The sequence below is a fragment of the Struthio camelus genome, chromosome 1 (assembly GCF_040807025.1).
Source record: "Struthio camelus isolate bStrCam1 chromosome 1, bStrCam1.hap1, whole genome shotgun sequence".
Lineage (NCBI taxonomy): Eukaryota > Metazoa > Chordata > Aves > Struthioniformes > Struthionidae > Struthio > Struthio camelus.
This window is the reverse complement of record NC_090942.1, coordinates 52,311,206-52,324,245: the sequence shown is the minus strand read 5'-3', so window position 1 is coordinate 52,324,245 and position 13,040 is coordinate 52,311,206. Positions and strand designations below refer to the sequence as shown.

Genomic DNA, 13,040 nt, shown 5'->3' with positions numbered 1-13,040 from the left:
GCGGGGGCCCCAGGAGCGGCGGTCCTCCTCCGCCCCGCTGCGGGCTGCAGGGGCCGGGCCGGGTGCGGTGAGCAGCCCCGGCCTGGGGGCGCAGGGCCCGGCCTGCCTCCCACCGGCGGTGGCAGCGGGACAGCCCACAGAGCCCGAGGCAGGTGCTTCCCCTCCCTCCTCAACAGCCCCTAGGGACCATCAGGGCCCGGGGTCTTTTATTCACGCTCTTCTCCCAGCTGGTTGTTAGCTAACCTCGTAGCAAAGCATAAAAAAACGTAGCGGTCGGAAGCGAAATACCCTTCCAGCAGGGCAGGCGAAGGCAAAAAGATGGGATGGTTCCTCTAAACTGCCTGGCATGCAGGTGAGGTGAGCGAGCAGCGCGGACCCACCCTCACCGGTGCCACGTTTGATGCTTGACAGAAATCCGGGCTGAATACGCCACAGCACTTTACAAGTGAATTTGGCTAGGTGAGGAATACCGCTCTCGACGGACCCTTCGGTGACATAAGAACAGCTGTAAGTTGCGCTGATTTATAAGGGGCCAAAGGGGCGCTTTTGCTAGCTGAGGATTTTGGGGGTCTTCCAGGCTGCGCTGCCCTGCCTGGAGATTTCCCTTTGCTGAGACAACTGGGTGCCTGCTGGCTTCCCTCCGGGAGGGAGCCCCAGCTGGCTGTCGGCCGTTGGGCCCAGCCACCTGGAACGTTTCGGTTGGTCATTTGGGATGTTTCTCCACCGGCGTCCTGACCCTCACGGCGCGCCAGGCCTCGCCAGCGTCCCGGCGCTGTTCCTGAGGGAGTGTGGTCCCCCCCACCCTGGCCTGCAGGATATTTAGGCAGCTATACCCCACACCAATTTATCTCCATGGTCCACGACTCCATGATCAAGAGGTTTGTTGGAGTCTACTGCCCCCTGCAGAAGGAGAGTGGGAGACTTGGGGAAGAAATACATGCTCTCAGGGGAGGTTTTCAGTTGGCTTCTCTCTTCCAGTGTCCCTTGCGAGTATGGGGGTCCAGTAATCCCCAACTGGCCGATCAACACAATTTCCGGTTGTTCTTACACTGCCTAGGATCATATCTTCCTGTTAATCAGGGCTGGGCTCTTGTAATACTTCTTCATAGGTGGACCCACAAACGCCCGACTGGTGGTTATGATCTTCAATATGTGCTAATATTTTTTTATTTTGGAAAGGAGATCAGTTTATAATGCTTTAAATACACGTATGTGTATATACGCACATATATTCCTGTACACTAGAAACAGAGGGATATATTGGCTCTTTGAATGAGCCTTTCTGGTATAGTCCAATCTTCAAATGAGGCACATATGCAGCTAAAACCCAGCATTTTGTTGACTGCATTTACAAACAGACCTGAAAAGTCAGTGAAACTGTGATAGTGTTGGGTGGGCTCTTGTGATACTGTTCTACTTTTTCAGTACTGCACTATGACATAATTTTTATCTTCCTTCTAAATATTTCTTGCTACACATGCAAAGGATTAACAAGCGAGGTGGTAGATGGTGCTTTACTACTTCCAGCAGTTCCTGCTGCTTATTTTGGCTTTCCCCAGCAGTACCACAGTATGTAATGAGAACAGAAATTAAAGAGGAACATTACAACAGAATCATTGCGAGGGCAGAAAGATACTCCATGGGGGTGATGCGTAAGCAACAGTGGTCATGTGAGACCTGGTGCGTTACGAATGAAGCGCAGCATGTTGTGGTGGAACTTGGCCCTCACCAGATCAGTCCTGCCAATAAAAGCAATGGAGAAAGGATGATACAGACGGAGCAGAAGGGAGCACCCCCTGCTCCAGCTTGTTCCCCTCTGTATGTGGTAGGATGGCAATAAAGAGATCTACTGTAGGAGCTGAGCAGCTTCATTGTGGCACTGTCTTATGGTAGTTCAATTACTGCAAAATCATCTTCCTTGTATTCACAAATGTTTTGGGGTGAATGCTCAGTGAGCTGCTGTTTATGCCCTTGAGAGAGCAAGTGAACATTAAATTCCAACCTATATTTGCATATCCCCATACTTATTTGCATGCCTGGCCATCCAGTTCTGTGAGCAAGGACTAGAAGTCAAAGTGGCTTCAATGCTTATTACATTTGCGTTTCTCACACCTACACTTTTCTTGCCTTGTGTCTATTTCAGCGATTCCAGAGAGACTTTTGAAGAACAAAGATGACTTCTGCAGCTTTATTTCCAGTGATCCAGCCTCAATCTCCAGCCACTCATAAAATTAGTTTTGGTAAAAGGGGGATAAAAAGAAAGATAAATTCTTGTTTCACTTAATAGCTCTGAGAAATGTCCAGTTATGCTCTAAGGATAAACTTCAGTTGTGTGCCCTGGCCTTCTCAGAGAAGCAAAGGCAGATCCTGACCTGAATCCTCAGAATAGGTGTAGATTTTATGCTCAGTGAGGTAGGGGTGTGTTTCGTTCTCAGCGTTATGTTCTGCCTGCAGAAGCCTGGAACCTAGGTGTGGCTGTGTATTTGCACATGCCCCAGTTCTTTTCTGTTGAAGATGTTCCCCTTTAGTAAATCAGCTTACAAAGAAAAAGGCCAATCCACTGCAAAACCAGTGGTTTCAGAGGTTCAGTGTCGGATATATTTTTAAAAGTACTGCCCAGAGGGGTCAATGCAGGAGTGGTCTGTAGGTCATATCGTCAAGAATTTCTTCAGTTTGATATAACAAGTAGATTCTAAAAACTGGGCTGCGTTTAGAAAATGTTAATGTCAAAGTTCATTTGACGTAAAGGTAGGAAGGTAGAGTTAAAAGAGGAACCCCAACTAAATTTCTTAAGTTTAGTGGGCTTGAATCACAACCGTAATGATCCAGTAAAAGTGCATTTCGAAATGAATTTTAAAAGGTGATATTTTAAGTAGTATCTAATTATAACATTTTTCTGCAAAATTGTATAGATGTTGATAAAAACATTCAAAAGAAGATAACTCCCTTCACAGTAAAAGACGGAAAGCCAGTTCTTTACAGAGATGCTGAGTCTTGGTCCACTGAAAAGGTATGTGTTCCTAAAATTGTCAGTTTGAATGATAATGGCCTATGGTCGTATTGCTTGTGTTATTATCTTTGGGTATTTTAAGTTTCTTAAGTTTGCCAGTTTTGGTTGGAAAATGATTCATTTAACCAAAAGCTTAAACTAAGCAAGATAGTAGAAAGACTAGACAGGGAAAAAATAGTGAAAGTGATAAGTAAAAATTCAGTTGAATATCAGGTTATCAATTTAACAGATTTCAGGTCTTTTTGCTGATGCTTTGTGTAGGCACATGATACGCTTGCAATTCCTCAGAGAAGGTCTTTTCAAATGCGCTGTCAGAGTTATTGTAGAATGTTCATTCTTGTAAACAGCATGCAATCTAATAGGAAAGGCCCCGGACTGGGTATCAAGATCTGAGTTTCAGTCCAAATGCCACCTAAATTTTCCTTAAATGTGTCATTTTTTTCATCTGCTAGATAGAGTTCATAATCCTTTACAATAATACACACAGTGTGATCAAGTGTCCTGAAAGGAGAAAATATGCATGTATTGAAGTTATTTGCCAGTGAAATTTATTGAATGGTATTTCCCTGTTTGTAAAAGTAGTGGAGGTTACTGACCACTCATCATCAAGCCTGGAATTTGCATCAAATGGAACAAATTGATTTTCAAATGTGGAATTGATCCAGACGAAGTTGCGTATTCGTTATGTACACCTAGCTTCCGTTATAGTCGATTACTTCAGTTTTACATCAAATTTACAATTATTTTTGGCATAGCTTTGCAGTAGTAAAATGAAGGAGTTCTGCATTTTCTTTTTCCTGTTCTTGAAAACTTTGCATCTCTCAAACCGTGGAAACTTTGCGTTTGCTCGGACTAGCTTTCTAAATCACCTGTCTGTTCTCCGATTCTGTCTTACTAACCTTTTTGGTAAATTCCATAAACCCCTGGTGATGCAGAACCTAGCAGAGCCATGTCCTTCCTTGCTTTGAACGCTTGCCTAGCTTCAGTGCAGTCGCTGAGCGTGCTTGTGCTCAAGTATGTTGTCAAATTAGGTCTTCAGTGGATGTGTCGAGACTTAACCTGCCCCAGGGGACCTAATTCCACAGGGAAGTTTCTTTTTGAGAACAGCAGAACCTTTCCAACCTAGGATTCCTTCTTGCAGAAACTACAGAGAAGCCAAAGAAGAGAGCTTGTGTGCACCTGTGGCACAGGACCTGTTGTCAGGAGTGAGCATATGGACAGAATACACATCCAGACATAGGAACTGGCATCATGCCAGCATTCTTTGCAGTCAGTGATTTGCACAAAATAGAATGAGAATTTGCAGCATATGTTGTCTCTTAGCAACAATTGGAATTTAGGGACCCCTCAGACTGTAGTCTTTTTTGGCTGTTCCTAGGAATGTAAGGGTTTCCAAGAAATAAAAAATGAACAGCAAACAACCTGTTCTTAAATGAACAAAACAGAAATTAAGTTCAAAACTACGTTTTGCATGTCTTGTGTGTTGCTATAAATCTTTTTGCTTTTTTTGACCAAGTAATGTCTTAGCTTAGTTAGTATGCAATTTTTTAGGGCATAATCTTTTGCTGATGGAGTGTCCTACTACTTTGTCTCTGATTTCTTTTATTCTATAATAAACAATTTGAACAACTTGAACACAAGAAAGCATTTTATTTTTAGTTACTTTTTATACCATATGTTTCAAAAGTAAAGTCATGAACCCTCTTATTTGTTTCTTTAATACACACATAATATGTGTGAATGTTTGTAATTGTTCTGCCTTTTGGACTTGCTCCAGAAGAAGGGAAGAACCTGTTTATATTCATGATGGTTATGCCATACAAACTAAGGACCAGCTTCAATCGCCTTGATATACTCAGAGTATCTTAACTTCATCTATGTTGTAATTCTTTTCAGACTATTAGGATCAAAATCTGAATTAAGCATATGTAATTCCTTGTCTAACTTTACCTACATGAGTTCTCCCGTTGAAATAAATGGAACGCTTTGTGACAGCAAAGATAAATACTTGCATGCATCTTTGCACTGTGTGGGTATAGAGGGATAACTAAGATCAGTTGTGGTCAAGTTATATTCCACGGTATTATTTATTCACTGTTTTTGATGCCTGGTGCTATGCAGAAAGAAAAATGTCTTTCTGAGTTTGCAGTGTAATGAATGTACCTATCAAAAAACCGGTAGATGCAGGACAAAAAAGCTCAAAAGAATTTGAAGCTACATGAAAAGAGCACGCTTTCATCGAGAATGAAAACTCAAAACTTTACAAAGCATGTGATCTCAGCTTTTGAAAGAAAAACACAGATTAAAGAAGAAAAGGATGTATGTTTTCCTATTTCCAACTGGGCTGTTGCTTTTGCAAAATGTAAGTACACTCTTCTTGTCTTTCCTTTTGTATTATTCGTCTTAGTGTAGATTTTCATAGAATTTTAACCTTTTTCATCTAGGTAAAATGTTGGTTTTAAGGCCAAAGTCTTTATCTAGAACTATGTCCTTCCACAGGAAGCTACTGATTTGCCTGGGACTCTTTATAAAAAACACAACAGTTCACACAGATTCATTTCTTTCCATAATTTGTCCTTCAAGGGATGTTGAAAAAAGATTTGGAAGCATATCCACCTTTGAAGGGAGCGTGAGACTTTATGATTAACTGTCATTTTTCTTCCTGTCAGCACACTACAGCTGCTGCAGTCTGCTGTAAAGGTATATTTGTTACAGAAAACTGTTGTGATCTGTAAGGTGCCCCAGAATTAGAACTGCAGGGATAAATAATCTGTTAATTCTTTATTACAAATCCTTATACCAATATATGTCAATCATTTATTTTTCTTGTCAAACTAAAGTAGGTAAAAACAAACATGAATTCTTGAAAGCAAATGTTGTCTTTCAATTCTTATTCCATAGCATTTTGAGGAATATACTAACATACTGTGATTAACGTGAGTTAAATTTTCTCAAAAGGTTGCCAGAGTGATAAACAGCCTATAACAGAATACATCAGTGAACAGAAAGATCTGTTTCTACAGCAGGTACTTTAAAAATGCATGTCTCGTTATGGCTGGAACTTTCTATTAAGCCTAGCTTTTAAAACCACAATAAATTAAATATGAACTGGGAAAGCTGCTTGAATGAGCCTTTGCCCATTTGAATATTGACAGTGGTGAGAGGTCCCACCTATGCAATCTCTAGGCCTTCCCCTGTAATTTCTGATGTCTGGATTAATCTCACCTAATCTGATTAAGCTAATGTAATTTTAGATATTCTAGACTTTAAGTGGCTAGTCCAAACTAGTCATCCCTGTATAGGCAATGGAAAAAGATAGACATTTCTCAGGGATGACTTATCACACCTTTCTAAGCCAACCATTTTATGATAGGATGAACCGTTCATAGGATGCCTGTCTTCTCCTACTGTGACTATAGAACAAGCTTAGGTCTATTACCTAGAATTGCTACCTAACATTAGTTGAGATGGATCTGCCTGTTACAGAAAAGTGCTTTTACCAGCAGTCTTGTCTATGCATCAGCGAACTACTCAGATGGGCAAAGCTTACCAACTAGTTTAAATATTTGCAGGAGTCTTCCATGAATCTGATAAAAATGTAGGCTCTCTCATCCTTGTTGGTATAAAGTTGTTTGTGGGTTGTTTCATTCCTCCCCCCATCATATTCTCCCCAGTTCCCCAGGGTTACTTTGGTCATAGGTCAGGCCTTGCTTGGAAGTTTTGCATTGCGAGTTTTTCAGCATCATTTATTTTTTCATGGTTTACGGCAGAGTATCAGCAGACACTATCAGCTCAAGAGCAGGACAGCTCAATGCTGTATGTACTGAACACCAGCCACTAGCTGGTTTCCGCTTGCATTCTGGATAAGAACCTTTTTTCCACTGGAAGAAGACCTGTTGTGTTCAAGACTTTGCTGCTGCCGAAGACAAATAAGAGAGTGATAGGATAGCTAAGAAATGATGTGTGTAATGTGGCTGAAAAGCATAGCGTATTCTTGATTTTTATTATTTATTGACATTATGTTTTATGAGCATTATTGTATAGGAGAACTGATTGTAGTTGCCTAACCATATGCTTTATGAAGTTTAACTTGCTAGCTGAAGTGATGTTATGGAAATGCATAACATATTTCAGTCAGAATTTTTTATGTTACTCTTGTTTTCTCAGTATGCAGTAACAGAAAAAAAACAAACTGTAAAGCATCTGGAAGAGTTAACAGTACAGAAGGAGAAAGAAGCAAGATCTGCAGAAGAAAAGTTAGAAAAAGAATTTATTGCGTTTGAAGAATTTCTTGGTCGAAATAGTATAAGTGCCATCAATGCGTTTAGAAAGTTAGTCTGTTACTGTTACGATACCTTTTAGTTTTTGATCCACTGAAAAATGGTGCAGATGTGATTCTCATATATTTCTGTATTTCTCTGTAGTGCAAGTAAAGAAAAAAAGTCCAAAATGAAAATGGCAACATACGTAAAGTCAGCTGTTAAAGAAATTTGTACGCTTAGAAGGTGAGACAGTAATCTTACTTATTCTTATTTTTATTTTTTATTTTTTTTATTATGGCCTTGATCTTCTAAAAAACAATGCTGGGGAAGAAATTCTGCAACTACAATTGAATAAGTACATGCTTGTTTTCAAATCTGTGAATCATGACTAAGAGAGTTAAATGAATTTGATGATTTAACAAACCTAGCTGAATAGTGCAGAGAACAATCTAAGACTGATGAACCAAGCTTGTACATAGCAATAATTCTAGGGACTGGAAGGAAGCCCAGGAAATGAATTTTGCCTTGTTGACGTTGAGCCCAAACACTGTGACCAAACGGTACTCTTCATCACTATTTTACATCAGTCCTCTTCATCCATTTCACTACTGGCTTCCCGATTAAACATTTTTGCATTAAACAGAAGCCCCTTGCCTTTTCTTGCAAAGTGCTTTCCTAGCTTGTGTGTGCCACACTATCTTCTCTCTCTCAGTATTTGAAAGTGGACCCTTTGCTTTAGATCAGCGCAGGATCAGATGGCTGTATTCTGTACCAGCATTTGAAATGGTCAAGACTGTAAGTGGAAGAAAGTGTCTCCTGTTCTCCTAGCAACCCAAATGCTGTTTTGCTAGATTGTGGGGGTCTTCATATAGTTTTATTTGTATGAGTAATCTCTTTCATTGTGCCTTTCTGGAAAGACACAGAGGTAATAGGAGAAGTGTGGAGGGGATATGTGAGGCGCAAAGAGCAAAACAGTTTTTTTACTAGAAAATTTGTTATAAGCTAAGTTTTGGGGTTAGCTTGTGGATTCACTCTTGCGTTTTTTATTGGAGTGTTTTTACTTAGGGAAACATTCAGATTTAGTATGAAAAAAGTGAATGAAAAACAGAGTGCTTGCAGGACTCTACCACATTTGGTGGCCAAGCAGCAGAACTGAAATCAGTAAGCAGAGTGATTTATTTGTCCTTGTTTATTGTTAAATAACCAGCACTAGCTGAATATTTGTGGAATTACACTCATGACTAATTTGTCTCTCAGACTTTCATTTTAAATAGCTCGAAACACTGGTGATCTTGTGCAGATGGCAAATAAAGTGTTTAACCTGAAAGATAAACACACTTGTGAATATGCTGAGGTATGAAATTGCATTTACAGGCCTTTTTTCCTCATGTCAAATATATTCTTTTAGCCATCTTTGCATTGAACTATTATCAGTGGTGCACAGACTGGGCAGACAGACGCTGGTGCTGAGCTGGCACTGAGCTCTCCATGGTGCCTGCCTAGAAATCTGTTGCAGGACCACAGTCAGGCTTTGATTTGAGCAGTATACCAAAAGCTCGTATCCAGCTTTTGGCATACATGTTTAACCCCAAGATGGGAAGACAGCCATGATGCTGGTTTTATTCCCTAATTACCTTCCATTACACAGCTCTTCTCCTTATTCAAACCAAGTAAGGTAGTAACACAACCTGTAGCATGTCTAAGGCTTCTCAAAAGCCTCTTGTGTCCATATAGCCTAGTCCTAGGCTTCAGTATAATGTACCTGTACCAGTCCTGTTGGGAAAGGGGGCTTGGAGTCTTCAAAAAGCTGAAAAGGGTCTCTACCTCTGCCTTTTACACCATACTACCATGTCTAAAGCAGGCTAGGGACTACATCAGAGGAACAAAGGAATTTTGTCTTTTGTGAAGCTCCACTGTTACGAGATAATAGGGATAAATGAAGAATTCTTTTGTTTGCTCAAACTGAGTCTTGCTTTCTAAAGTAGACTCCCAAGTAGAAGAAGCTGCTCCCAGAGTATTATTGACTGGTAGAAGTACCTATCTCCAAGGACTGTATATGGATCCACTTTCTGCATCTAGCATGAGAAGCAGCTGGTAATTGCCGCAGTAAAGCAAAAGTTGCACTGAGATACATTAGTAGGCTATTTGATTTACTGTACTTAGAAACAGGACAGCAGCTGTAGTGGATCCAAAATTCAGTAGAGTTTTCAAAATTGTGCAGCAGGAACGTAATCATGGGAGAGACTTGCAAAGCTTTAAAGCTTCATTTAATCAGTCAGGTGTTGGCACTCATTATCTGTAGGCATTTTATCTCCTATGAGTGAGGGAAGCATCATTTTCCAAAAGAGCTTTATGGAAAGTCCATCTGCAGACATGGAACGGTTCACATTTTTCATTGCTCGCAGTGCAAAATGAGGTGTCCTGTTGAGATCAGAGCTGAAAGCAGGTAGGTCACAACAATAATATAGTTAAATTCCACACAAATTTTATTTTAGACTCTTGAATCCTTTTAGTGGAAGCAGTCTTTCAGGATAGGGGACATACCTGGGAAACAAATGTCCAGGCTTTTAGTGTACTTCAGAAATGAGGACACCTAAATGAATATGGCATTATATTGGACCAGATATTGGATTCAGGAGCTACTGGTCTTCTTTCAGAAGACAGAGCAGGAAGTCATACAATTACTGTGTTCCTTTGGGAGGCCCATGTTCCCTCCTATCTCAGAAAAGATGCTGGATCCTGTCTGGGGTATGAATGTTTAGATTCAGATGCTTTCATACCCAGCAGAAAATCAGAAATGAAAGCATTTCCAAAGCAATGGAAATATTCTGCTACCTTTCAGGATAGTTCAGATAATTAATACAGAAAGAAAGAAGGGGATATAGAAGTAATCCTGTGTTCCCAAAGTAATTTTGAACTTACTAAGTAGAAAAGGACCTGCATTCCCCAGTTGAGGATACAAAGACCAAAGCTCCTGAAACACACTCATAAGGACCTGAAAATACCTACAAGGAACAGCTTCAGTGTCAGAAGAAAAGAGAAATTTAGCAAGGACTCTTCATTAAACTCATTGGCAAACTTTGGTATTCCCAACAGAATTCAACTAAGAAATTTGGAGTATCTTGGAGTGAAGCATACAAATTGCAGCTGAGTAAGACCTGGAAAGTGAATTCCATTGATGTGTGAAAGTTTCACATAATTCCTTGCACTATATGTGAGAAAGAGTGGAACAAGTCTCTTCCATCTGCTACTGCTTGTGTGCTTAGTCCCCTCCTACTCTGAAGCACTATGTGCTACTTCCCTTTTCTTAGGAACGCAGAGAAAAGCGCAGGAGAATGAGGATGTTATTTTTGTTACCCGGTAATTTCTCCCCCCACTAGTAGCTTCTTGCCCTGTTCGGCCTGTTTTGGCAGCCTACAAAATGAGTGTTCAAAACATAGCTTTGGCATGTGCTGTTAATTAGCACATTATATCAAATTGGTCTTGATGCTAATAGAGTGCTTGCTGCAGTCTTGGAAGAATTCTTTTGATGGCCTTATTGGAAGAGTGGAGATTAGCCCTCTAATCTCCATAAACTCGGTTCAGGTCTGAGCCCTACTGTGGGGAGTGTAACAGGAGTGATACAGGAGGGTAGAAGTGGTAAATGAACTTGAAAAAGCAGAGGGGAATCAGATAAGAAACTTCACATTCGTTTCACTATAAAGCTGGAGCTGAAATGAGTAATATGGAACTGGAACCTGTATCTTCTGGTCTAGAGGTGAGAGGCTTTTCCAGTAATCCATGCTCGCAAGTTTATTATTATAAAACATGACTAAAATAATTTGAATCTTAATCACTATATCTTAATCAAGGTGACCATGCTGCTAATATATTAACTGTAAACTCTAAAATTTATTTTTGCAGTGAAATCTCAGATGCTGAGTTTCTCCTCCAGGAGTCCTTACACTATGAAGCTTTTTTGATGGAGCTTTCTCCAAAAGATTGGCAAGAACAGCAAAAAGCGAAAAGGATGGAAGCAAGAGCAGAAAAGGAAAAAGAGAACAACCGGAAGGAACTAGTTACATGTCATTTCAGTCTACAGGAAGGGAAAGATGCACAAAACTCCCAACCTCTTCCATGCTGGGCAAAGCCAACTACAATGTAAGTTTCCCCCCCTTTGTTTAGACAAATGTATCCTGAAAATATAAGCAGAATCTACAAAAGTGACTAAGGTTCAGAATTTAAACTTATATAGATCCCACAAATTTGGGGGAAAAGGGGGCTCAGATTAAGAGTTCTTTCCCATCAATGTACCATTGCCAAAAGTGATTTTATTTTGAGCTCTGCATTTGATATTTCTCAATTCAGCTGCTTCTATCAAAAGGATTTGTCAAAATCTGAGCTTTCTTTTTTTTAATAAAATATTTTTATTGGGAGAAAAACTTAAAAATGCAGCCAGTAAACTTTAAGTATCCAGAAAGTAGAAGACAGGAATCCTTTTTTTTTTTTTTTTTTTAATATTGAGTTTCAACCTGAGTTGTGATATTTATGAGCTTGGCTTGTGATTTTTTTAAAGTATATTCTTTACAGTTCTAGGTAACAAATGTGACCAGAGCATACCCTTCGCCACCATCCACTCTTTTCTGCCCGCTCGTTGTCCCTTTCCCCCGTCCCAGTTATAATTCTGAAGCCTGATATTTAACCTAGCCCACTAACACTAGACATCTCTTTTTCCTTACAAGCCTCTACTGTAATTTTTAGGTAAGCTTTGCCCATATTTAAGTAATGCTAGTTAAATTAAAGATGTATTTTAAATTCATTTATGCTTATCTCTGTAACCACACAGGGTAGTTTAACTGCATAAAGAGGTTTTGAGAGATGAAGAACAATACTCACAAGAGGTAGATCAGACTGATGACTAAAGAGCTAGCGCATACTACCAAATACAATTTAAGACTGAATTTAGCTAGATCACGGCAAGATTCTTGTGTGCATAATGCATACAGTTAAAGACCATTTCCCATGCATATTATTTTTTGCACTACTTGTATATCTCGTAAGTTCATTTGATTTATTCTGCATAGAGATTCTGTTCTTATATTTTGCATATACTTTATAATATAACAGTACACAAAGTACAGCTACTTTTATTGTCAGTTTAGACACATTTATTGCGGGAAGATGTTGCAGTTCTGTTTATATCTTCAGCCAGAATGCAAACATCAAAGCAGAAAGGCAAACCTGTGGCAATTACAGAGAAGAGTGCAGGATACAAGAAGAAAATGCTCACTACCCGTGAGACTGGTCCACAAAAGACAGTTCTGCCCCTTATTAGAGGTATGAACTCTGGATACTAAGTTAGGAAAGGTCTTCCTCTTCCCTGAGAAAGACAAACCCTGCTACATGCCTACGGCTTACAGTAACCTTTACTGGCAAATCATGAAAATATTTGTTTATTGAATGTATGTGTAATGATTGAATTAAAATTGTAGAATAATTGAAAGTACATGCCTCTATGCATGAAGAACCTATCTCCCAACATTTCAAAGAAAGGGAGAGGGTATAGTGCCCAGCTAAATAATGTATATTTGCTTGGAAATATCATTTTATCTCTTCCTGTTTTGAAGATGACTCCAGGTATTTTAAGCTAGGACTAGAAGAAGGAGCGGAAACATGGAATGAATTCAGATCAGGATCGACTGAAAGCAGAGCGTCATCACCGAGGTACAATACAAGGAACAGTGTTTACCATTTCCAGTTTACCTTCTTCATCTATGAGTATATAAAGG

At 39.8% G+C, this 13,040-nt stretch overlaps 1 protein-coding gene across 7 annotated transcripts in view; it reads left to right on the top strand.

Moving 5' to 3' along the window:
• The first annotated feature begins 26 nt into the window (after positions 1-26).
• CCDC38 (coiled-coil domain containing 38) overlaps positions 27-13,040 on the top strand; it is a 27,305-nt gene continuing 14,291 nt past the window's right edge. For 4 of the 7 annotated variants that reach the window (XM_009674535.2, XM_009674533.2, XM_009674536.2 and 1 more), the window contains exons 1-10: positions 367-507; positions 2,144-2,240; positions 2,913-3,010; positions 5,192-5,372; positions 5,969-6,036; positions 7,178-7,341; positions 7,435-7,515; positions 11,176-11,412; positions 12,464-12,588; positions 12,879-12,975. In XM_009674535.2, coding sequence (XP_009672830.1) covers positions 2,174-2,240; positions 2,913-3,010; positions 5,192-5,372; positions 5,969-6,036; positions 7,178-7,341; positions 7,435-7,515; positions 11,176-11,412; positions 12,464-12,588; positions 12,879-12,975 — 1,118 coding nt within the window. In that variant the 5' untranslated portion in view covers positions 367-507; positions 2,144-2,173. Of the gene's footprint in view, positions 149-320; positions 508-2,143; positions 2,241-2,900; positions 3,011-5,159; positions 5,373-5,968; positions 6,037-7,177; positions 7,342-7,434; positions 7,516-11,175; positions 11,413-12,463; positions 12,589-12,878; positions 12,976-13,040 lie in introns of those variants that run through there. The other 3 variants (XM_068938099.1, XM_009674534.2, XM_009674539.2) reach the window with 3 other exon arrangements.